This window comes from Agelaius phoeniceus, chromosome Z (assembly GCF_051311805.1).
Source record: "Agelaius phoeniceus isolate bAgePho1 chromosome Z, bAgePho1.hap1, whole genome shotgun sequence".
Taxonomy (NCBI): domain Eukaryota; kingdom Metazoa; phylum Chordata; class Aves; order Passeriformes; family Icteridae; genus Agelaius; species Agelaius phoeniceus.
Genome location: NC_135303.1, coordinates 65,095,166 through 65,121,739, shown reverse-complemented (window position 1 = coordinate 65,121,739; position 26,574 = coordinate 65,095,166). Strand labels below are relative to the sequence as shown.

General features: G+C 35.8%; 1 protein-coding gene across 48 annotated transcripts in view; it reads right to left on the bottom strand.

Moving 5' to 3' along the window:
* The window catches only part of PTPRD (protein tyrosine phosphatase receptor type D), a 1,163,353-nt gene that overhangs the window by 196,394 nt on the left and 940,385 nt on the right, over window positions 1-26,574 (bottom strand). For all 48 annotated transcript variants that reach the window (XM_077171994.1, XM_077171996.1, XM_077171995.1 and 45 more), the window contains one exon: window positions 22,479-22,620. In XM_077171994.1, the coding sequence (XP_077028109.1) occupies window positions 22,479-22,620 (142 nt within the window). The remainder of the gene's footprint in view (window positions 1-22,478; window positions 22,621-26,574) is intronic.

The following is a 26,574-nucleotide window of genomic DNA, read 5'->3' as shown; positions in this document are numbered from 1 at the left end:
CAACCTCTCCTCACAGGGAAAAGGCTCCTGCCTCACTGGCCGCCCCTCAACTCCCGCCTGTCATCTCCTCTGTATTTTTAAAGTATTAGGGTGACCAAAGCTGTAACCTGTAAGCCAGATGTGGTCTAATGAGCCCTGCACACAGCAAGAATAATTCCTGCCTTGATCTCTGACTGTCACAGTTCACACAGCCACAGAATATTGTTGCCTTTCTTTAGGAAATCCTAGGTACTGTTCAGTTATGTGAGGCATAAGCTGGTTTCCTTAAATGGCTATATACCCAAAGGTCTTACAAATTAGCTACTGAAATATTTGCACAAATATACTGTTTCTTAAATAAAATTCAGTGAGTTAAATTTTCTGTTTGCTTAGAAACATTCTGTTCTAACATAAAATTGACATTTAGCAAGTTGTCTGCGACTTACAACAAAGAAATCATTAAAAATAGTACTTTTAAGGAAGCGTGTTTTCTTTTAGCAATACATCTGGAAATAACTTGTGAAACTGTCAATTTTTTTTTTTCTGGGAACCATTAAGGATATCTATTCTTGCAACAATTTCAGATAAAATGACTTTCAAGAAATTATTTTATCTGAAACTGTGTGCCTCAACAGATATTAAAAACAATTACAGTGGGACATAATGTAGGTCTAGTCAGCAGGTTTTATTACCTGAAAGCTTAATATTTATGTAGACTACAAGTGCCATAAATATTTGGACTAAACTAATGGTCTTCATTTTATTTGGATTCTGCTTAGTACTTTTTTTGGGTCATTGTGGATTTGGTTTTGTTTGGCTGGAAATTTTTTTTGTCCTCAGAGCCATTTATTTAGCGCTTTTTTTAAAAAAAATATTTATTTATTAGAAAAAGAGGAAGAAATATTAGAAGCTTGGTATCCAAACTGTTCTACCATCATGTTATATAGTTTATGAAACTGCACAGATATTTGTTAAGAACATAAAATAATGTCTTTACGGGAACTGAAAAGACATATAACTTGGTACATCTCTTCTGTCCATGGCCAAGATCAGATACAGAGATTAGTGTAACAGGAAAAATGTATCAAGAACCTTCTTCAATTTATTATTCCCAGCATTGAAACTTAAAGATCCAGGACTTGTTATATTTGTGTACTCTTATAAAATATACTCTGGTGTACTCCTAGAACAGAAATGTGGAACTATTCCATGCTCTGTTATTTTCTGTAGTTTCTATTACAGCTTTATAATCCTACATCTGGAAATTCCATAAATATCTGGAATTGCTAAAAGTCAGAGAAAGCTCAAGTACAAATGACTGAGAATATACTTTGCAAAAGAGATGCTGTTAGCTCCCATAGGTGTTTGACACTCATCACTTCTCCCTAACTTCACATTTACTAACTCATAGGACACTTTATAAAAGAAGTGTTTACTGACCCGCTCAGTTGAGAACATGCTTGCCTTGACAGAAATAAATGTATATGGAATAGAATGGACAGAATTAAAAAAAAAAAAAGTGCCTAAGTGGCAATAAAATAAATGAAAAAAGAAATCATGTGTTTGTGATATCATTTCCAAAGGATGGTTTTCTACTTCCCATTTTGCTTTGCAAATGCATGCTTATATTGCCAAATTTCATGGAAATGAGCAGCACAGCCATTTAAAAGACATCAAATAAACATTCTTTTTATTACAGTGAAATGCAAATATCAAGTCTTAACAAGTAAATCTAGGGTCTGTAATTTTAAAACAGCAATAACAATAACCTCAGGCTATGTTTTTATTTTGTGGTTGACTTTATGAGAAGCAACTGTTATTTTTGTGTGGCACTTCAATGAGTCAGAGGCATGCTCATTCCAGTTAAAACAGTAGCACTCTGGCAGTACTTGTGATGGAAAGTCAGTGATTATTGGTCAATCCAATCATACTGTCCATCACACTGGTGGTGACAAGGTTTTAACCTGTTTCAAATTTAAACGTCAGTTTTTACAGAAACATTTCTCAGGAAGATTAAACCTAGGAAAGACTACAAGTGAAACCTGTGATAAAATTTGAACAGATCTAACAGATTCCCACAAAGCCCAGGTAATTATACTGGAAGTGTCTTAATAGACAGTTAGAGGATAGCAGTGAATGCTTTGCCTATCTATGGCTGCCCTTTCACAGTCATGCAAAAATACATCTTCATTTCAGAAGATAGGAGTTTTACAGATAGACCTAGCCACCATACCAGTCTTGAACAAGCAAAGAAGACATAAACCCAAAGAAATTCTGTCCCTGAAATAGATAAGACATCTTTGTAGATGGAAGATGTTTATTAATTTTATTTCCTCAAATACAGGAAATCATATAAGCAAGAAAGACTTATATTCATGTTTGACTGTCATTTCTAGCTGGAACTAAACTGATGTAATAAAACAAATCTGATAGAAGTTTGCAAGTTGTCTAAATTTCAGAATAAGTGAGCACTTTAAAACAACAAGATCAACTGTGAAACAGTTTACATTTGGGACTCATAATGGAGAACAATGTGCAAATTTGTTTAGAATACTTTTTAGTAAAGATAGCATATAGATGCTTTTAATTAGTAGCCAAGGATGAGTAAAATATTCAAAACTGTGTTTAATACCGCACAGAATTCAAACACCTTTAGATCTCAGTCTTTTCCTTGCAAATTCTGAAGAGATATGATATGACATGATCATCCTGCTAGATTCAGGAAGTCCAAGATGATCAAAGTAATGACTCCAAGATCTACTGCTGTTACTGTAGTTAGAGACAATTTTAATGCCTTTCTTCATAATCAATTTCTTATAGTCAGTTTTAAGGCTCTAAGAGAAATGATGGTGTTCTATGATTCTGAAAGGGTCTATTCAACAGAGAAGTTGTTTATTCTTTAGCCCCACAAGCCCATTTATGTCTACAGGATTCTTCACAGACAAAGCTATTTTTCAAACCCCCTAAGTACAAAGTAACCTCTATGAGGTTAGAATGGGTTACAGACCTATTACATTGGTTCCAGCCAGGACAGGCTTAATTTTTGCAGTAGCCAGGAGGCAGCATTGCTAGGACCCAGAGATTTTTCTATACCACCTCGCATCATCCTCAGGGGAGAAGAAGGATCCCTTCTGGGTCCCTGAGTAGGAAGTGAGCAGTTGAGCAATGTCAGGGTCTGCATGATGAGCATTTGCATGCGAATAGTTTGCCTTTCTTGTAGAGACTTTGTTATTAATATACTTGCACTTTCTGTCTGTTGCCTTATTTCACTGCTGTTTCCAGTAAATTGTTCTTATCTCAACCTATGATCTTAAACTTCTGTGCCTCTAGTCATCCTCTCCAGCTTGATGTAGGAGGGAATGGGAGGAGGAATTCAGAGGAATATGGTTTGGAGTGTTTCCTTGGGAACACTAAACTAGGGAAGACATATTCCTAAACCAAGACATACTTCTTCAGCAGAAACTTTTTTCTCTCCTAGTTAAAATTCTTTATCAAACATCCACCTAGTGTCATTTGAGACATGCTAAAACTACACAAGCGCCTGGAGAGATCTTACTTCCATATCTGGGAAAAAATACACACCAAACAAACTTACTATAATGCAGGTAATGCAAAGAGTGGGCAATTTATTGCCAATTTATTGCTGATCAATTCTAACAGCAGCAAAAATGAGGAAACCAGAGCAAGTGCACTCACTTAAGTTTGTTATCCATTCCTATATTATTACGTTGTGTTATAAAACAATGTATCCAAGAATGGAAAGTTTTTCCCTAACAAGAGAAAGACTAGCTAGACTAACTAGTTCTGCCATTGAGTAGCCCTCTTTATATTGGCCTTTACTGGAAGAGAAGGATTTAAATAAAGCAATTGCCCATTTAAAAACATCAGGGGCGTGGGCATCTATTGTGCGTCAAATATGGTTTGGTTGATAAGGTTCTGCCATGTCCTTGCCAAAAACAATTTATGTACAAAAACTAAGTGCCAAGAAGTATGGTAATAGGCATCCCAACCTGAATTCATAGCTTGACCAGACAAAATTTTTAAAAAACAGAAATAAATCAGGTATTTTTTTGCTGGGCTTCTCTGTGCTCATTTGCCTTAGAAATTCTATTTTATTTAATGTGTAGGAACTTCCATTTTTTTCTACCTGGAGAATGTGATTTTGAAACTTTTATATTTATTTCTTGAGTAATAAAAATAATTTGTCTAGCATGACTTTTTAAAGATGAAATGAACTTTCTGTATGCTATTTTTGACTTCCAATAACTTAAATTTTCTTCACTGACACCCACTCCTGAATTCTTCCACTCTCAGGATTCTTCACCTACAACTTCAAAAAATTTTACCAGTTTTATCTAAAATTCATTTTTTTCAAGGAGCAGTAGATGTCACTGACTCCAGATCACATCCATTAACATCCCAGCCGAATCCAAGAGTATTTCTCTTGCCCTTATCCTGTCTGTTACTCATAGCTAATTAGGTACCTTTAGTTTAACAGAACTTTGGTATTTGAGAGACTGCTTTTATTTTTCTCACTCTTACTCTACTGCTTTCCTAGAGTATTGTATTACATTATAATGCTATATATTTTTGACAATAACAGTCTTCAATTTTTTATGTATTTTACTATCATCTCAGCTAATTTAAAACATAAACAGACAGAAATAAACCCATCACCTTAAGTGCAACAGGAAACACATAAAACAGGTAAGACATTTTTCAACAGAAAAAAAATGCCTCTTTAAAATACAGATTTCCTTTCCTGCCCACCATCTTTACTACTTCATTCTGCCTTCACCAATAACCTTGGCTGAAAAAGAACTCTTCAAATTTTCTCATTTATTCAGAAGTTAATTTCACTGTGCACAACAAATACCAAACACATCCATTCTGAACACACAGAGAAAAGATATATGCAAAATTTGGTTATCTCTTTTAAAATGTACTATTTCTCTGCCTACTTACTATCTACCTACTTACATCCTTAATAATTTGAAAGTTTATTTCAAAATATAAAAATTTTTAGATCCACTGACACAAAGGCCCTTTTTAAATGATAGTATGACAGTGGCTCAGAACAGGCACTATTATATGAGACGATTGCAAAAAACACCACAAAGTTCTTCTACAATATGCAAAGAATAGAAAAGCAAATATTCATGGTATAATATTGAATATTCATGCTTTCTTAAGACAATTTGAATAAAAATTGCTTTCAATGCTTACTGGAAGGCTTTTTTGCATCAAGACTGATGCAATTTCCAAGTGTAAGCAGCTTTTTGGAATCCAAAGAAACCTAACAGAGCAAGAAACAAGAGGGCCACTTGTGAATCAAACTATTGTTAATTCTAAGGGTAAAAAAATAATGTGTCACACAACATAAGAAATGGTATTGCTCTGTTGGAAACACCAACACATGGTCAGGACCCATATAAGTAACACCAGAATCCCAGTTCTTTCTGTTCAAGGCACTGACCCCTGATCAAACAATTTATTTTTTTCTCCAGGTCAAAAGTCAAACTTCAACCTTTCCAATATTCATTATTAAGAACAAAACCCATGTGGCTGGGCTAGAAATACTTTGTGAAATCTAGGTGAGGTAACTGAAGGAATGGACTACCACAACAGCTTTCTGTTTTTAACTTCTTGCCTAGTAAAGACACGTGAATTATCTCGCTAATAGTCCTGACAACAGACAAGATTCTACATCAGGCAAGGAAGAAGAAAATAAAAAAATTATCTTCTCCCTCGTTTAAAAGAGAGCAAGCGGGTATGTTGCTGTCAATGTCCTTTGCAGGCCTGCCTTAGAAAAATTTATCTTAGTTTTTTTGCCAGTCTATCAGTAATAAAAACTTGAGGCAAAAACTGACCTTCACTCCTTGCTTTAATAAACACTGGAAAGGAATGAAAAGAGCTTTTCACCACTGGACAGATGGATGTGGACAGAAATGTGGACAGAGGAGCTGTGACAAAGTCACTCACAGAAGGAAACTGGTGTTTGCTGCACTATCTTCTTAATCTGTCCAGAGAGTGCTACTATTATGCAGTACAAGAGAACTGGCCACTTCTAAAGGGAAAAACAAAGTATTGTCCAGGAGAAAAAAAGTAAATCATATAGAGTTAAGAACAGTCAGAAACTACCTGCCTGTGAAATAATAACCAGGTACATTACTGTTTTAAGTAACTTCATCTTTTCCTCTATATTTTAAACATTTAGAAATTTTGAAGTTATACAGATTTTGAATTTCTGTTTGTTTTTACTTAATTAAAATGTTCTTACATTACAGTATTTTCTTATGGCGAGGAGCCTTGAACTACAATTGCCAGCATTCAACTGTAATCAGAAGATCCTTTTGAATATGTGAAGTATCAAGTCACCAAGGCAAAACTGAGACTATAAAAACTTCACCATTATTTGGTAAGAGAAAAAAACTACATTAGCTGTGTCTTTAGCAGAGATAATCCAGCTTCCTGCTCCATATATCAGATTTTTTCCTATTAATAACATGGGTCTAAATACAGAAAATTAAATCAATTATTAACTTCCTGGAAGACAAAATTCAGAAGTGATCACTGAAAACAATACCTAAACTTTGTACCATTTTAGTTGACTCTGAATTCCACTATTAGTGCCATCTAATGCTCAAATGCTGGATTTAATGACTGTATCCAAAAGTCCGTGGTATGTGCATCATACAGTTTCAACAGAGTTCCTAACACATGTAGTACGCCTCTTTCTTTAATGAAATATGACCATTTCTTTCACTTGTTTTAAGGAGATGGTAAATCATGAGAGTAATTAATATGCTCGAGATAATTAAGAGAATGTGGGGGGAAAAAAATAACATTTAGTTAAAAAGTAAGAATAATTTACCATCCTCTAAATTAATCATATGTAGCTTTTAAATACTGTTCCACTAGTATTTCAAAATATGAACACTACCACCTGATTACAGGCCCACTATCAGTATTTAAGATTTGACCAATATTTCTTTGAAATATACAAATATTTGCTCACGAAGAGAAAAAAAAAAACACTACAAAATGGAAGTCCCAAAAGATCAAACCCCCCAAACCTTAATTTTAATTATTAAAACAGTCAATTTATTTTTAAATTTAGCTTATTCTTTTGAATATATATATTTACATTTTCTGAGCACCTAGAAATAACTATGCTACTGAGAAAATGTATGTGTGTTTCCTTATTGCAAGCAGAAGTAGATTAAATAGAATGAATTTAGAGCAACTGAAAACAATAATGGAAGCCAAGCAGGCAAGGCAGAAGGCCAGCTTGGCTGAGTATGGATCTTTTGGAAATAAGGAGAAAAAGGAAGGTGTGTGCCCAGTGCAAGGAAGGTCAGGTGACACAGGAAGAGTACAGAAATGCTGCTCGCTGCTGTAGGGAAAAAAAAATTGTACAACCAAAGCTCAAATGGGCTTGAAAGTGGACAGAATAGTGGGAGCAATAAAATGAGGTTTTTTTCAAACATGTTAATGACAAGAAGCAGCATAGGAATAACATTGGCCCATTACAGGATGAGGGTGGTCATCTCACAAACACAGACATGGACAAGTCCAAGGTGTTTAATGCATTCTTTGCCTTCATCTTTTAACATTTCCTAAACTGGAAGACCCTGATTCCAATAATGATAAAATCCCAGCTGACCTTGAACTTATGTGCTTGAGCTGAGTCCCTATAAATTGATGGGGCCTGATGGGATTTATCCAAGAGTCAAAGAGTTAGCTAATGTCATCATAAAGCCTCTCTCAATGATTTTTAAGTAGTCTTGGGATTCTGGAGAGGTCCCAGTTGACTGGAAACTGGGGAATGTTGTCTTGATTTTCAATGGAAGGATGCCCTCACACCAAAAGAAACTACAGACCTGTCAATCTCACTTCAGTGTCCAGTAAAATAATGGAGAAGATTATTTTGGGAGGTATTGAAAAAGGACAATAAAGTAATCAGTTACAGCCAGCATGGCTTCATAGGGGAAGTCCTGCTTGTCAAATCTGATCTTGTATGGCAGATAACCCACCTAGTTGATCTAGGAAAGCCAGTTGATGTAACCTCTTTCAACTTCAGTGAAGCATTTGATACTGTCTCAAACAGGATCCTTCTGGACAAAATATGCAGCCCACAGCTGGATATACACATCATGTGATGGGTGAGCAACCTGCTCATGGGTGGGGCACAAGGGGTTATAGTGAGTGGGGTGACATCAGACTGGGGACCTGCCACTAGTGGGGTTCCACGGGGCTCCATCCTTGGCCTAGCTCTTCAACATTTTCATAAACAACTTGATGTGATGCCTTTCTCAACCTAGAAATGAAACAACACACTTCTGTGATAATATTAGTATAGGAATTAATATAAAAGTGGATTTTTATAGGAAGGCCTCCAGGGGCAGTTATGAAAAAATGTCCACAAAAGCCCACTCCCCACAGGGGTGCATACAGCTTTATAAGTTTGGTAAATTGACAAAGAAGCACCAATAAAGTGTGGAACTGGTGATGCAATTCCCACTCAGTCCAAGCCCCTTCTAAATTCTCCCCCCCTTAGATGGGACTGAAACTTGTTGATGAAAATGTGTCTGAAGAACTGGTTTTTGGCTGTGGATTCTAAGGAGAACCAAAATAGGATAGGGGCTTTGGAACATGCTTTGTCTTCCTAAGAAAATGTTGAAGTTAGACTACAATAGGAAATTACAAAGCTACAAATATTTGTGTAAAGAATACAGAGAATATATAAAAAGAAAAAGGGTAAAAACCAAAACGACATCAGATGCAGGACTGGAAAGAAGACTAAGTAAGTTTGCCAACACCACTAAATTGAGAGCAGCTGCTGACTCCCTTGTGGGCAGAGAGGTCCTGCAGAAAGATCTCTACAAATGAGAAAGATAAACAATCAACAACCATATGAAGTTGAAAAAGGGGAAAGTTACAGATTCTGCATCTGGTATGGGACAAGCCTGGACGTACAGACAGATTGGGGAATGAGAGGCTGGAGAGCAACACTGTGGAAAAGGAGCTGGATATCCCAGTCAACAGAAAGCTAAGATGAGTCAGCAGTGCCCTGGCACCAGGAGGTCCAGCCTTGTCCTGGGGGGCACCAGGCACAGCATCACAGCTGGGCAAGGGAGGGGATTGTTCTGCTCTGCTCTGAGCTGGGACAGCCTCACCTCAAGTGCTGGGGCAGTTTTAGGCAACATAATATATGAAATTTTTTATGCTATTAGTGGCCAAAGGAAGACCACAAGGATGGTAAAGGGTTTGAAGAGGAAGCCTTATAAGAGTGGCTGAGGTCTTACTGTTGGGACCTCATTATAGTCAGCAACTTCCTAATGAGGGGAGGAGGAGGGGCAGGCACTGATCTCTTCCCTGTGGTGACAGTGACAGAACCAGAGGGAATGGCCTGGAGCTGTGTCAGAAGCAGTTTGGGTTGGATATCAGGATTTTTCACCCAGAGGCACTGGAACAGCTCCCCAGGGATGTGGTCACTGCACCGGCCTGACAGAGTTCAACGGGTTCTCTCTGGCACAAGGCATGACTCTCAGAGCTGTCCTGTGTAGGGCAAAAGTTGGACTCTCTGATCCTGATGGGTTCCTTTCAAATCAGCATATTCTCTGATTTTGTGAATAAATGACACTCATTATAAATACCACCTTATTTATTTGACTCACTCATAAGAAAAAAACTGCAATAGACACAGATGCATAATTTCCTATCTTTTCACAAGGGGAGCAGTTTCAACTGTATGTACCATTTATTTTAAAAATTAATCTATTTTTTAAAATCATCTCTTGAGAGTTAGCAGCCAGTATTAGTGCCAAAACCATGTAAAATCTGCAACTCCAAATATCCTGGAAGACCTTGCCGGAACCAAATGGTACATTCAGAATAGTGCGTTCATGTGAAAATGAGGCCACATATAAGAATATCTACTTACACAGTCATTTAGATTTAAACAACTCACTAAAAAACAAATATCACTCTCCCTTTCTGTTTCAAGACTTCAACAAAAAATATCCCGATAAGCAGTTTTTTGATGCATTTAAGTATCCTTAGAAACAAAAAGCACTCAGTACCATCACAGGAACTACCAGTAAAATTAAATTTAGGTTTCCAGGTTTGATAAATGTTAATGAAATTAGAAGGTTTTCTCCTTGCTTTTGTGGTTTTGACATTTTGCAACTAATGACCAAACTCAAGTTTTGACAGATTTAAAGTCCAGAGAAGACGACCTTTTTTTCACTGACTTGAACATATTCTCAATTCAAACCTCTGTCTGCTATATGTAACACACCACAACAAAAAATGATTGCTTTTGGGCTTACTAATGGCTTTTCTGCACTTGGCTTCATCTTCTTGCCATTAATCAAGTTCCAAGTGACAGCAGCATTTTGCAAAAAAAAAAAAAAAAAAAAAAAAGACCTGGCAACTTTTCAGCCTCTCAATTTGCTTTCTTTGAAAGTCATTTTGCGGCAGGTATAATGAAGAGGGTTTCCCAGATAGCCTACTTCCTTATCTATACAGCCAAAACCCAAATAAATCTCTGTGTGAACATTATGATAGAGGTTGTCTATACAGATTTGTTTATCTTAGCAGCTTGGCTGATAATGCCATTTAAGATGATATACTTTATGAAAATAAATTACAGGCCTAGTGAAAACATAACAGTGCAACAGGTGAAACAATGGAATGTATGGGAGCTAACTAAGATGAGCTTTTGAGCTTGGTACTAAGCTAGGCGCACTGAATTAAAAAACCCAGTACTTTTTAACTGCTATTCATAGCAGTGATCATAAAAAATGGATTTCTTCACAAGAATATTCCCTGTAATGAAGAACTGGACTTAGCTGAGTTAGACAGGATACAAAAATATGGCTATAATGTTACAATAGTTTTTTTGAAAGGCTGGGAATATGAATGAGCATAGAAAGAAAAAGATGATTTTATGTTCAGAAGAAGAACTTGTGCTGAAGTTGAAAACCAAGGGATTTGTGTAGCTAAAATTTTTAGCATTCTTCTTAAAATAATCTTTGTTCTAACTGATGTCAAATAAGGAATATTTATTGTAATTTAATATTATATAATAAGTAAATATTGTAATTAAGAATAGAATAAAATATTTCATTTGGAAGTGATGTCCAAAGATCCAACTGCCCAACCATTTCAGGGCTGACTGAAAGCTAAAGCAACTATTAATGGCTTTATCCAAATGCCTCATAAACACTGACAGGCTTCAGGCACCTCTCTAGGAAGCCTGTTCCACTGTCTTGTTAAAGAAATACTTTCTGAGGTTCAGTTCAGGCTGCATCTCCTTTGATGCCACTTAGAACCATTCCCATGCATCTTTTCACTAGATATTAGAAATACATCCACATCTCCCGCTTGCTTCCTCACCTTGGAAAGCTGCAAAGAGCAGTAAAGGCTTACTTAGCCTCCTTTTCTCTAAACTATGGCTGCCAAAAGTCCTTAGGTGCTCCTCAGAGGACAAGGCTTTAAGTCCTTCCCCCAGCTTTGTTGCCGGGCTCTGAATGCATTCAAGGACCTTCATATCTTTTATAAATTGTGGGGCCCAGCACTGCCCCCGGCACTCAGGGTTAGGCCACACTAATGCTGAGTGCAGTGGGACAATCACCTCTTTGGCTTGGCTGGTGATGCTGTGTCTGATGTACCCCAGGATGCAATCTGCCCTCCTGGCTGACAGCGCAGACTCAAGGCATCAACCAACAGCCCCAGATCCCTGTCTGAAAAGCTGCTATCCAGTCACACCTCCCCCAGTGTGATCTTGTGCTCTAGGTGAAGAATTTGGCATATAAACTTAAATCTTGTCTCCTAAATCTTTGTCTAGTGTTTTAGTCCATCTAGAAAGATCTGCAAGATCACTCTTCAAGAGTCAACAGCAACTCCCAGTTTTGTATCAATCAGCAAACTTGCTGATACAAAATGGTGCATTCTCCTATATACAGATAATGAATAAATATTTTGAACAGGAGTGACCCTTAAAGATATCTATGTGGAACACCCCTAGTAAGTGGCTGCCAGCCAGATATAGCCCCACTCATCACAATCCTTTCAGCTCTGACATTCACCCACAGCATTGTGAACCCTCTCATCCCACAACTGGACAACTTTTTACAGAAGGATGCTGTGAGGGACAGCCTTACTAAAATCCAGAAAAGCCCCATCCACCACCTTCTCTTTATCCACTTGGAGGATATCATAGATCAACACTGAATTAGGTAAACAGGGCCTTTGTGAATCCCACTTGTGAACCAATGTTAATTGCACTGTTCTTTAAATGCCTTTCAGAAGCACTCAGTATAATTTTCTCCAGGAACTGAGGCTAGAACATTTGTAGTTTCCTGGGTCTCCCTGCACACCCTCTATGTAAATTGAATAATATAGGCTAGTTTCCAGTCAGCAGGGACCTTTTCAGACTCCCACGACCTTTGGCAGATAATGCAAAGGGGTCATGTAGTAACGATAATAAAAATAATTCAGGTAATAACACTAGTTTGCATATTCATTGTTAATATACCCTGAAATATGTAAATGTCACAAAGACCTGTATCATAAGCCAAGATTCAGGTTCACTAAATGCCCTAATGAAACACCTGGCTCTAACCAGTGCTTTTTGACTGTATTTGACTGAAAAGTTTGCTGAAGTGTTTCCACCTGAAGAATTTCTTCATTATTCTGTTTTGTTGTTGTCATATTAAGCATGCACTGACTTTAGGTCACAAGATGCATTGAATATACACAAAAGTGCTCAAATGCTACTATTACTATCTAACATCTTACCTCAGAGTAGATTCTTTGTAACAGTATATCATTTAAATAGAATAGTTTAAATTACTATGGACATAAGACACAATTTTGCATGTTTTATTCATTTTTAAGTGAAGAAATTTAATTTGCTACTGACAGGCAAGTACTGCATCCAGTAGCAAGAACTGCATCTTGCTATGAGGTTAAATAGAACAGCAGTAAACCAGGTACAGCACTTTACATCAGTTCAAAGCAAGCACTGAAAATACTTGAAGTTATATACATTATACCAGGATTTTATATCCTAGAGCCACTTAAATCACAGTTCTTGCAACCTCCTGCCACACTAATGCAACAAAGCCTCTTTTCCTTTGCAGAATCAACTGAAAGTCACTGCTTCAGAACTGTTTCAATTCTAGTCCTAATAAACAGAATATTTTTATTTTGTCAAGGTCTATTGAATGTCACCTTCCTTGATGTCTGTATGTTTGCCAAAAATACTTGAATATTTTAGTATGTGCTCTTCATTTTATTTCTTCTTCCTATGTCAAATCCTTGAAAACTTAGGAATTACAGTAATAAATACTATTTTAATACCTATTGCCAGGCTAAGCAAGCCAAAGCTTTCTCTAATTTCTAAATTAATTTTTCATATATATGTGAAAAAGCATTCTAACTGGGCTTTTTCTGTATTTGAAGATTAGCACTTATTACATTAAAATGTATTTAATCTTACTGTCACCTCAGTACACTAGTGTCAAACACATCCTACATTTCAGCAAACATTTCTGTCACCCTAACTGTACACTTGATAAGACATGAGTGCTCACAGAAATGGCTAGCCTGGAAAAATGCAGAGAAGCCTACTGTATGAATATATGCCTTTTTCTAGTAATTGCCTTGGTTTTATTACATGATATTAGACATCTCATGTGAAGATTTGCTGTGATAACAATTAAATTGAAACTATCAAGCTGCTAATACCACTGGGTTCCTTACAGATATGATGACACTGTCAGGGGTTGAGCAACTAATCACCATATCATCTCCTTAAACAGAAAATTCCTAGAATTGTATTTTTAAATCAATATGAAATAAAGACAGGAAAAAAATCCATATAATTCTTTTATAAATTTTACACTCTGTGCAACTTTAACAATTACATTACTAATTAATATTACAATATTTTGTTAAGTGAGTGGACATACAGATGTATAAAATGCATCCGAAATTGAGGCCACAGATTATACGAACAACAGGCAACATGGCATTTGATTAACTGCATTGGATTTGATTATTTCATTGGCTTCACTTGAGAGAGAGGGTTTAGGCCACTGAGCAATGAAAACCTGCACAATCTCAACACCTGATACTGAGCCAACAGCACTCTACACAAGGACAAAGGCCTTTAATTCATGCGTAACTACTAAACCCAGGAAAAGTGATTGTATTCGAAGAATTCTTGGTGTATCAAAAAATATTTTGCACTTTTTCTTTTAACTAATTAAAAAAGACAAATGGCCCTCTATTTTCTAAGTAGATAAAAAGAACCACAATGCAAATTTGAATGACAGTTTTATTTAAATTGAACTATATTACATCCAGGCAGAAAATAGAAGAAATTTAGTATTATTTGTATAAAAAAAAGACACATAGCACTAAAAAATACCAAAATTATCACACAGAAGTATACCCTTCCTCCTGCCTCACTTTCCTTTTTCAGAAAAGCTAACACTTTAACACAAAGCTCCACCTTCTCTTGTAAAGATAATTTTTAATATCACATTCATATGCTGCTTCTATCTGGGTCTTTACAGAACCAGATCAAAATGGTTCCTTATTGTATATAGCAGATCACGGTTCTAATGTTAGGATATTTTGTGTTTTAGTTCTGATTTTACATCACCTGATACTGATTCTGTAGGTAGGAGAAATATTACTCCTCCCCCTTATATTTCGTTTTGCATTGTTCTTACTATCATTTGTTTGTGACAGATTTCTGATGATGTAAGGATGGCCATCTGTGAAAAAGGATTGAATCATCATAGGTATCAACGAATGGGGAAAAAAAGTATAAAACAAACATGTTTTAAAATTTATACACTCAACATGGCTTAATTTGCATTTTACAAGCACCCAGCATATACTCACTGTGGCTATGAAAAATGCCTATAATTCTACATGCAGTCATTAGATAGCAGAATGGGAATACCTAAATGGGGGTCATGCTAAAATTAGTCACTTAGCTGAAAGTGTCTGAAAGTGTCCTAGCTGAGTTGTCTGAAACTATTTAACAGGTGTACATTCTTAGCCAAAACTGTCAACCAAGAACTCTTTCAAGCTAAACAGAGCTGCTCTGCTTTTGTCCAACATAATTTCAGTTTCTCTTCTTAGATCACAAGTGTGAGACATCCTTTTAGGAATCTTCATCCACAAGTTTATTTTCTTTCATGGATATACACAATAACTACAAATACAATACAGTCTGGCCATATTACTGATTTGAAGACAATGTTTGTCTCTTAGGAACATCAAACTGCTGTAAAAAGGTATGGCATAAATGATTTTGTGTTACTGCCAATACTTCATAAAATAAAACTAATCCTATGCCCAAATATGAATTGATGAATTGCTTAACTTTACAGTCTTTTATGTAAAACAGAAATTTGGCTAGATCAAAGTCAGTGACATGTGAAATTCATTGAGAATTAGAAGTAGGTAAAATAGACCTTTGCAAAGACATGATAGGTGGTAACAGGCAGCAGGAAAACTCTCCATGTAAGTTGATCTAGCAAATATAACTGAGCAATCAATCATCTTAAAAGAATATGCAGGATGATACAGAGACGAATTAAATTTCACCAGTAAAAAATGTAGGGAAAAAGTTAGGAGAGATTTCTCAAAAAAATCTGGTTTCTACAGATACCTTCTAATTACATCTTTAAAGATCTTACATCAGCCTAATCTTGATTTTCCAAAGTAACTGATCTCTGAAAGTTTCGACTGCAGGAATTTACAATGTTAAAGAAATCTGGGACTGCTGTTTCTCTAATTTTCTAAAGTGACATCTCTAAATCTTGAAAAAAGCTTTCTAATGTACAGCTTTAAATTCATGACGTAGTGGATTACCTATAAAATAATGTTGTGCAAGAGAAGGGAAAATTTGTAAAATTCAAACTATGGAAAAAAAGAAACCAAAATATTCCCCGATTGAAAAAAATGTATTTGATAAATTTTGCATATAGAAATATGAGTGGAAATATTTTGAAAAGTACTAACCATAAAAAACACTAGGTGAGGCACTTGCCAGAAACTTCTTACAATACTTACAGGAGTTATTCAATGATTTTCATAAATATTAAATTATTACAACGTTTTTTGAGGAACGGCACAAAAGTCAACAATAAGACCTCTTAAATCAGCACACCTAAGTGCATATACCTAAAATCTGAACTCAATACCCTGAATCATGTATTTACAGTGATAGACCTTTGTATGTTTACTGATTTTTTTCAGAATTTATAAGACACAGTACTTCCTAAACCACTGCCATGTCCATGCTTGCAATTAACAGAACTGAAACATACAGTATCTTTGAACTCAGCTATGGGATGTGAGATGTGTATTTCATTACTCTTTTGTATCCTTTTCTGGCAACTAGTTAAATGTCAACACTTCATTTTTATAAAGATCAGTAAATTATTAAGTATTTAAAATTGTACTGCATGGAAGGTTAATATTTATTTGCCAAACATACCATTTGCATATCCAAAGAAAATATTTCAAATTAGTTTATAATATTACAGACAAGCATTTCTAAGTCAGTACTATTTCATAAGCCATTCCAAGAAATCTGCATGCTATTGTATTGACTGGGTTGTATTGGCTACCTCTCCTTTTGTTTCACTCTTTCACAAAATCCTATGTTGTGATTTTCAAGCAGTGGTGTTTAGTTTTTTAATCCTCCCTGCACTGCTACCCAGGAGAGGCTTTACAACATAAACTGTAAAGTAGCATTTTCTCAGCAGGAACAACAACATTCCTCTTCAAAAAGAGGCTTAATAAAAATAGGACTGTAATGAACACACTAGCTCGGGTCACAAAGTGCTACACATAGCACCACCACTGAAAGTTTAGGAAGTTTTGCAGAATGATACTCCTTTGGCTCTTCAAAAGCCTTATTATGCAATATATGATTGAGATAAATGTCTTTCCAGTGTATTAAGCTCATGCACAGGTATTTTCTTAGTTGCCTTATTTCTCTTCATTCCACTTTCAAAAGACTGTCCTACTAGCAACCACCTGGCATTAATCACTGTGACTATACAGCAAACAGTTTCAGACAAACACTGGTGTACATAATTTATACAGTTCCAGCTGAAACACACAAAATTTCTCCTACTGTGCAGCTAATATCCAGAATATGTACAGTCCTTCCTCCCATTTGTCTAGAAATGAGAGATATCCCACTCCACATTTTCCCACTACAGCCCTGCCACTCCATTTGTCTAATTTCTGTGCCCTCTAAGATAGCTGTCCCAGATGACACGTTACTTCATAATAGCTCCTTCTCATTTCAGTACTACCAGGTAAAGTGAAAATACAGAAATGAGCTTCTATTATCATTGCATCTATTGCTAGCAGCAGAAACAAAAGCTGTAATACCTTGGATTTATCATCTCTGATTTGGAATAGTTTTGGGGTCTTTTTTGTTTGGTTGGTTGCTTTTGTCTAGATTTGGTGCTGTTTTCTGTCTTAATGTAGAAATGTTGTGCACTTCTGAGAGCCTCATAAAAATCTCTCACAATTGCCTCAATATCTGTGGGTATCAATGGACAGGGAAACACTATACAGTAAATATTTATCTTTTTTTTTAATTTCACTTTAATGCAGCAGTGAATGTTTGACATTGAATCAATCAGTTTTCTAATAATATAAAAAGGAATAACCACCCTAGGCACTTTCCACTGAAATTGTACTTCTTTCAGGCTTATATACTGCCTGTGATACACAAATGCTGTTTATCAGTATTTTTGTAATGCAGAGTATTAACAAAATCAACAAGAGCAAGAGAAAATTATGGGTCAAGACAAACAAACTGCCTTCTGCATAAATTCCCTTTTGCAGTCTCTCTCTTTACTTTCCAGAAAATAAGAAAAACAGAGCAAACAGAGGAAGTATTAGAATATATGTAATGCGCTCCACATTTTTACTTAAAACCTGCACACTTCTGTGCTTTACTCATATGCCTAGCAGTTGAAGCTAAGGCTTCTTCATGCCCTCACGGTCTTGAAAAAACTTTATAAAGAAATAACCATAATTTTTTTTTAAAAATGAAAACCGCAATTCCTGAAAATTAACTGAATAGAATTGCTGCTGGTTTCTTTACTAGAAGAAAGCACCTATTCCTTCTTCCTGAACAATTTATAGTCTTATATATGACACCTTAGAACTCTTGTTCTCAAGCTAGGGAAAATGTTTGATATCCACCATTTGCAAGACCTAAAAACAGATTTAGGTGGCTTTAACGTGAAATGAATGGACAGCAAAAGGAAAGTTATTTCATCTCTGATGTCTGGGGAGTACAGGAAGATCCCACTGTTGCTTTTTAGAAAGCAACCTTGTTGCTTTTTATTGCTTACACATGGATCACAACACAGGGAGGGTTGAAAGGCGCAGCAGTGGGATCATCTGGTCTAACCTCCCTGCTCAAACATGGTCAACTGAGAGCACATTGCATGGCATTGCATCCAGACAGCTCCTGAATATCCTCAGGGAGGGAGAGTCCACAACCTCTCTGGGCAATCTGCTGCAGTGCACAATTACCTCCACACTAAAGCAGTTCTTCCTAATATTCAGATGGACCTTCCTGTCCATCAGTTTTTCTTCCTGTTGCCTCTTGTCCTTTTGCTTGGCATAACTGAGAAGAGCCTGGTCCATCTTCTTTGCACTTTCCTTTCACTTACTTATAGACATTGATAAGATCTCCTCTCTGCTGTCTCTTCTCCAGGTTACACATGACAATTTCCCTAAGTTTTTCCTCACAAAAGAGATGCTCAAGTCCCCCCATCATTTTTGTAGACCTTTGCTGGACTTGCTCCAGGAGCTCCACATCTCTCTTTTACTGAGGAGTCCAGAAGTGGACACAGAACTCCCAATGTGGTCTCACTAGGGCTGAGTAGAGGGGGAGGATCACCTCCCTCAACCTACTGGCAATGCTCCTTCTAATGCTCCCCAGGACACTGACATTCTTGAGTAGAAAGGCATGTGTATTAAGCACCAGTAAATAAAAAAATCAAAGCACTGTTCCATTCTTATGGTTCTCAGCATAAACATCCAAAACAGAAACCTCCAAAATAAATTGTATTGACTCCTCTTGTCGGCCTGTCTCCAACAGTCAACTTTCAGACTTCTCTTTTCAAGCCATGTTTCCCTTCAAATTCAACGTTTTCATATGGGTGAATCTGTCATGGAAAGCAGCCAGCTTCTTTATATACAGAAAATCAAAAGCAGTTTCCAGTTATCTCAGACATCCATACTTGGTCCAAACTCTCACAATATTCAGCCTAACAAGTGCAAGTTTAGCCTGGAATGTTTCCTGATTCATTCTAGTAACAGAAAAAAGGATCCAATATTTTGTCTCTGGTAAGGCCTTGAAATGTTCTCATCTGTAGATGCCTTTTCTGCCGTTCCTGTTTCTCACACTGTAAATTTCTAAAACCTAGAAGCTAAAAATTTATTTATATTCGTAGTTCTTTGAGACCCAAATACTAAGAATTGGTCATAGTATAGGAAACCTAACAAAACATGGTAGCATCTGTAATGCATGGAACTAGTTACTCTACATGGCCACAGAGAAAAATGGATAAATTTAGCTGTAAAGACACAGACATATCAGAAAAAATGTTGCTGTTCCATGCTGCGTAAATTATTTGCAGTATTCAACCTGGGATTTGTGAAAGAAATGATCAAACAAAATGGATGTAGGTAGACACTTCTGCTCCTGGAATTACCCTGATTTCACTGACATTCCATATTAGGGTTGCAATACTTGTAGGATGAATTGTGAGTAAAATCTGACTTCCATCTCTGGGTGACATCTCGCAAGAAGCACAAATGACAAGCTGGGTCTGTGACAGAACCATTGCAGTACAATTAAAAGAACATATGAAAGTTATACAGGCTATATAACCTATGTACTCCAGAGTCGCATACATACCACAGGGATGAGTAAAGCATAAGCAACCACAGCTCCAACTCACTCTACTCTGTCTTGTATTTCATTAAATCTAGTTGTTGACATCTATAGTATATATTTATTCCTACTGCAGCTATGTGAGGCAGAGGCACTCTTTCCCAAAAAAAATGGAGTGTTTTTCCAAAACAACAGCTTTCTACTGTTGCAGACTGTACAAGGTTAAGATTTGTGTAAGTTTGCAAAGTAGAGGCTTTGCAATAATAGAATTATCTTCCAGGCTAATGCCCTTAGCACTGAATTATGCCATGTCTTGGGAAGTAATACAGCAACCCATTGTAGGTTCAGCAATTCAAATTTTAACCCTATCAAAACTTCTTAATAATGCCCTTTTTCTCTGCAGGCTCCTTGCTTTCTATGACGTTACCCCTTTATCTAAATCCATGGTCACAGTATGTTCATGAGTTCTTGTATGTTCCCAGTTTCAGATTAAATCCATAAATCTACTCGTGGGGCAAATATATTTCCGCAGTTGCAAAAGCCATACGTATTCTGATAATGGATAAAATTCTCAATCTTTATATGTCAGTGGTCTTAATTAAAAAATTAATTAAAATTGAAATTTATTTTAATTTTAACTTCAAACCAATAAGATTTTTTCATTAGTCATTTGCATATGCATATCATTATGTATTGCTTTTAAAAGAGGATGCAATACTAGTGTGTTGTCAGAATTAGGCACTGAGCCACTATTATTGCTCTTACTATCAAGCAAAAAATAGGCAGCAAAGCTACATATGTGTTACAAAAAAAATGATTAAGAATCAATAGGACTCATAAAGAAACAGACCACATTGTACAGTCAGTCAGTTTTGACACTCAGATGCCCCTCTATCTTTTGCAATTGCTGTGGTTCTTGGTAGAGAGATATGAAGGCTGTTGCTTCTCTACAAAAGCCAAAATGAGAACTTCGGTTTAGAGCACTCTCTTTCAAAACACATGCATGCACATTTCATGACCAGTAGTCATGTAAATGTATTACAAGAAATTATGAAGACAAAGAATATTATTTCCACCTGAGTTTTCATACTGTTTTTTGTTTTTCCTTGCTCCTCCTCCCAATCTTCTTTAGTTTGCAAAATTTCTAATGGAATATAAAATGTCATTTTATGTTTATTTTCAACAATGTGGAAACTGTACATAAGAAGTCCTCCTATCAGTTAATAAAACCTTATCTAAGGGAGTTAAGAACAGGTCCACGGTGCTGTTAAACATCAATTGATCAATCTTCCTGTTTTCATTGGCGTAACTGGGAAGAATTTTTAAAAGATAATATAAGGAACAAACATGGCATTAGAGGTAAGGATTTTAAATACTGAAAAAGTTGCCTTACACCAGACTTCCTCTAAGAAAAAAAAAGTATGTCCTTTTGATATATACACAGATAGTGTTGCTAGCTGTCTCCAACATTAATGTCAGAACTGTCTGCAATGATTAAAATAGCTAATAAAACTATAGAAACTTTTTTTTTTCTAGTAAAAATTGAACTATGGAGAATAACACAAAAAAAGAAATCTTCCTGTCACCCTACAGTGCTTGGGATAGAGGATCAAGGAAAAAACATATTGTAATTACACAAATTTTCCTCTAAATTCTGTTTCCTCTAAATTTCTGTAAAGCTGTTTAATCATCTTCAATTCCTGTAAACAGTCACCTAGTAATTTCGCAAACCTTGTAATGCCATGTAATATTAAAATACAAGACAGTAATTTTCAGTCATAAAGCCAGCCCTGCAAACTGAAGAGTGTGCTATTTCATGAAGAGTCTCCAAATCTAGCGTCTATTCATTTCCAGATGACAAAACAAAATGTTCAGGTAATTTGACTACTAGTATTTTCTTCCCTGAGTATTATCTAGACAGTTGGCTTGGCAGTACATTAATATCCTCGCCACTGATGGAGCTGAAAAAATTGAATACTGTTTTCAAAAAATTCTTATTGAAGTAATACAGTTCAGGTGACATATATCTGAAATGGAAGAAGCTTTCACCTTTTTTATGATTGCTTCTTGTGGGAGAAATTCTGCAGCAACTTAACCTCATCTAAAAACTGTTCAAGCAACTTTTCAAGGTCACTGTTAATAGAGCAAATTTCTGTGTAAATGCTGATTGAACAAAGCTAAGGTACCCAGGGCAGCATTAAAATGTGAATCAAGTGCATTCATAAAGTGGTTGGCTTGAGTAGTAATTGATAACCTGTTATGTGTGGCACTCCTATTTCACTTATTTCTTCTTTTCTTCAGTCTATTCTGTCACACCGTACATTCTCACATTACCATTTTATGGTCAAAAGTCACAAACACAGGAGTTGAGGATTTTTTTTTAAAGTTTATAATGAATAGCATTGGGACTACAGCGAAGTCCATTTATAAAGAACTGCATTTACCTCTGCCAGAGAGGATCCTCTGCTTTATAACAATGCAGGTCTTTAAGCTCTATGAAGTGAATGGGTCATGTTTAGAAAGAACTTACCGCGTAAAACAGTGAGTCTCGTGGACACACTTATTTCGCCAACACTGTTGGAAGCCACACATTCATAAATAGCTTCATCTCGGGGTGTGCGCAGCGGCTGTATTCTGAGAACTGATCCAGATCCATCATCAAACTCTATTACCTATAAAAGGAAACAAAAGCTGTCACAGATGTTGTTACAAATACCTATCCCTCAGCTAATCTGTTCATGAACAGTGGCCTGTTGGTATTCAAGTCACCAAAGACGGGTTTGTTTCTCAAATTTATGTTGCAGGACAAATTCCAGTCATATGGGAAAATGTTTAAGTGGAACATACATTGTTTATCAGTGAGTACTCAGTGGCCATTTTAATATAGCTTCAAGAAATACAGGACAAAAACCAAATGAACAAATGAAAAAAAAACCCAAAAAAACCAAGCCAGCAAACAAGGGCTCTAAGAAAAAAGTCTGAGACTTAATGCTCTCTTATTCTGAAGTTCACCACCAATGCTTCTCAATTCTCTCAGCTAAAGTACTTTACCTTCAAGTGACAGTTACATTCATTTTAATTGCTGCCAGCTATATTCCCTCTCTACTCACAGAGCGCAGCTCACTCACTTATTTGGCTCCGAAGTTAATGACTGTCTGCAATTTCTGAACCAAACAGGATGACTCAGTTTAGCTTTGTATTTAACCCACAAAATAAGTAAAGTTATCTAACAAAGTGATCATTTAGGAGGCTAAATAGTACAGCAAAAGTTCTAAGATGTAGTTTTAAAATTGCAAAATTCACACAGTAAGTAATAACATTTATATGAGAAAATTCACTGAGCAGATCTTATTTCCTTCTTGATCTGAAGCCAGAATCACTTCAAATATTGTTGAGTACTGCAACACTCTGTTGGTCCTGGAAAAACCTTCTTAATAGTTAAGTAACAGAAGTAATCTCTTTAAATCTACTTTTTTAAAAATAAATTTAAAAAATCGCTGAGAGATATCAGTACTACCATCAGATAAATGGTACTTATAAACAAAGGACAGACAGATTTTTTGTCTTGTTTTTCTCTACAAAATAATCAATATATACATGCACAAAGTGATTTACAGATATGTCTATTTGCACATCTCTTTGTGTCCTTCTGTCTCATTTTCACACAAGCAACCTACGAGACCACTGTACATGTTGATAAAAGAGAGCTATAAAGTCTGGGGCCAGAAATGGTGGTAAATATGCCCTGCATCTTGCTATTTTCATTGTTGGAATCGCTCAGTTTCTACTTAGCTTTGAGAGAGGTGCAAGTAAGATAAGAACCCTGGAGTTTTTTGATACTGAATTTTGTTTGATAGCCCACAGGATGTATTTTTCTTGATCTTCCAGTAAAGCCATCTTAAACTAATCTAGATAAGACAATATATCCACCTGATGTTAGCACAATTAAAGGAATAACTAGAATTCTCAATAAATTGACATTTATAAGGGAAAAATAATTTTAAAGTCTTTAGGCAGTCGGACTAACAATTTATAGATACAAAATGCAAGTATAGGATCTGAATACTAACAGACATACTTAAAATAGAGTAATTGCTATTGTTTAAACCTGAATGCTGAATAAATGTATCTGGACAGACACTGAAAACAATTGCAGCAGACTGGATTCAGCAAATACTGCAGAGATTGAGTTTCAAGTCTGGTGTCTCAAAAATATGTATCATAAAAGGGATTTATTTTTTCATGCAATGAGTTCTCCCCTTTCCTGCATACCACAGCTAGTTAATTCCTAACTCTTCCCCATCTATTGGATGAGATTTTATTTTTTTTACGACAGATATTTTTTAATAAAAGCATTTTTGCACACAAGGTAGAGTAATGTAATTTTCAACTTTTATTTTTCCCTTTTCTGTTTCTTCTTAAGTTCCTCTGAAAAGGACTTCTCAGCAAATTAAAGCAGATTTCTATAATTCCTATTATTTGAAATAATTTGCAGGAAGAGGAGAAAAAAAGAATCCTCATTCAGAGTCTATATCTGTAATATAAATAAAAGCTGAAAGATTAATAAAGAAGACCCTCGAGGTCTTACTGAATATTTTAATTTCAAAAGCACTGCCTAGCTTTCACTGCTATTGTCAATAAGTTGGAAGAATTAGCTGGTGAGCAAGAAATTTCAATGACAGCAGTCTTCAAATATATAAACAGTCAAGAGAGAGGAAATAAACTATTTGTTCCCCAATTGCTACATACATCAAGTTCCAGCAAGAGTTCTGGTTTCATGTGGGGCACAGGTAACCATGACAAGTTTCATTAAACCCTGTAGGAGACTGTACAAGTTTATTGAATTACAACAAAGTAACCTCCAGAATGCTTGGGAAAAGATTGTGCATAAGATGGACCACTAGAATGACCACTAGAATCGTTTCCAGCTGTATTTACTTTATGAAGACAGGTGTTCAGGTAAAACATTTTGATGTGTGTCATCATTAAGTAACTGAGAGAAATATAGAAAATATTAACGTCAAAGAAACCAAACTAAATAATCTCTTACTGGTCCAGCTGAAAATCTCAGGACATTTCTTGTTTCCCAAATGTTTTATATGTATTTTTTGAATCTCATTTCTACTGTTGTTCTTTTCTTATTTAAAGATTCTATGGCATGAATTAACAGCCTTACTTTGAACAGCAAGAAAAGCTGTTTAAAATAATGATTTGGTATGCACACTTTGTAACTGCTCTGCTCAGCGGACATGATAAAAATTATAAAACACTTGGCAAGAGTCATCTATTTGTTCAAAATATACTCCATCTTACTTGGCTATACTGTTTGTTCAACAGTCCACTAAAGGCATTTTAAAAACATTTTTAAGGTGTTTTTTATAGTTACATGCAATAAGTTTTATGGAAATAAAACTACTCTATGTTTGCCTATTCTCCCTAAAAACAGGTACACAGATCCCAAGAAAGCAATATATTAAGGAGATATACCATGACATATTGCAGAATAACACACAGTAAACATATACATGCACCATCATTCTCTGTTTAGAATTCACTTTGAGTGAAAGTTCTGTGAACAGAAGAGGATAAATTGTGTAAAATTTATGATAAACCTTCTATGTTAATCCCTCTAGCCAATTACAGCTCTGCATATGCTCTGCAAAGTGCAAACAATTTTGGCACTAGGAGGTAACATTTAAATTAATGATTTTGTTTTTCATGCTGTAGTAAATACACAAGCCAGAAATTATAATGGGTAATGAACAAATTTCAATGTCTTTAGATATTTATTGAACCAAAAATCAAGAAAATAAATTTGGTTTATAGACAAAATGCAGTTCTTCTAAAAGAATCTAACCTGAAAGCCAGGAAAAACGATCTTCACAAATGCTAATAAAAATTAATATAGAGGACTTTAATATTCAGTTGGTTGTTAATAACTATATGTTAGATAATTTTCTCATAAAATGCATGTCACAAACATTTTATACAGAAACCTTTAATCTTTGAACAGTTGCTTTCAAGAAAACAGAACTCTCATATCTAACACTGAAGACATTTAAGAGACAATTGCACACTCTTAGTGCCAGTTTTGATATCTCTTCTAAAAGCTTTCCCCCATTTTCTGAGTTTTTACTTCATATTAAAGGTCAATCCATATTTGACATTAATTATTCTTGCCACTACAAGAGGGAATAATACTTGTTTTCTTATTTCCCTCAAAAAATCAGAATCCTTTGAGCAGATTATTTTCACTGTTTCCTTTAACTTAAGATTGTGGAGAGAAACATCTTCCTCCAAGCCTTTTCCTAATTTATTGTTAAGAAAAAAATCAAAAGCAAGCAAGTTTTATTTTTCCTCTTCAGCAGCAGGAACTACAGTGCCCCTTTCATTTCTTTCATCAGAAGGGGTAAGGAATTGTGGCAGCAGAAGCAGCCAAAGACTAAGCCTGCTCGATGCACCTTGTCAGAAAAGGAGATGGTTTGCTCTTTGGAGACAGCAGTCACTGCTCAACTCAAGTTCTTCAAAAGCTCTCCATGAACCAGCAAACTGAACAGAGGCACCACAGAGCTCCTCAGTTCAACCATGCAAGCTTAGAAAACAGCAGCAGCAGTTTTCTCTTTAAT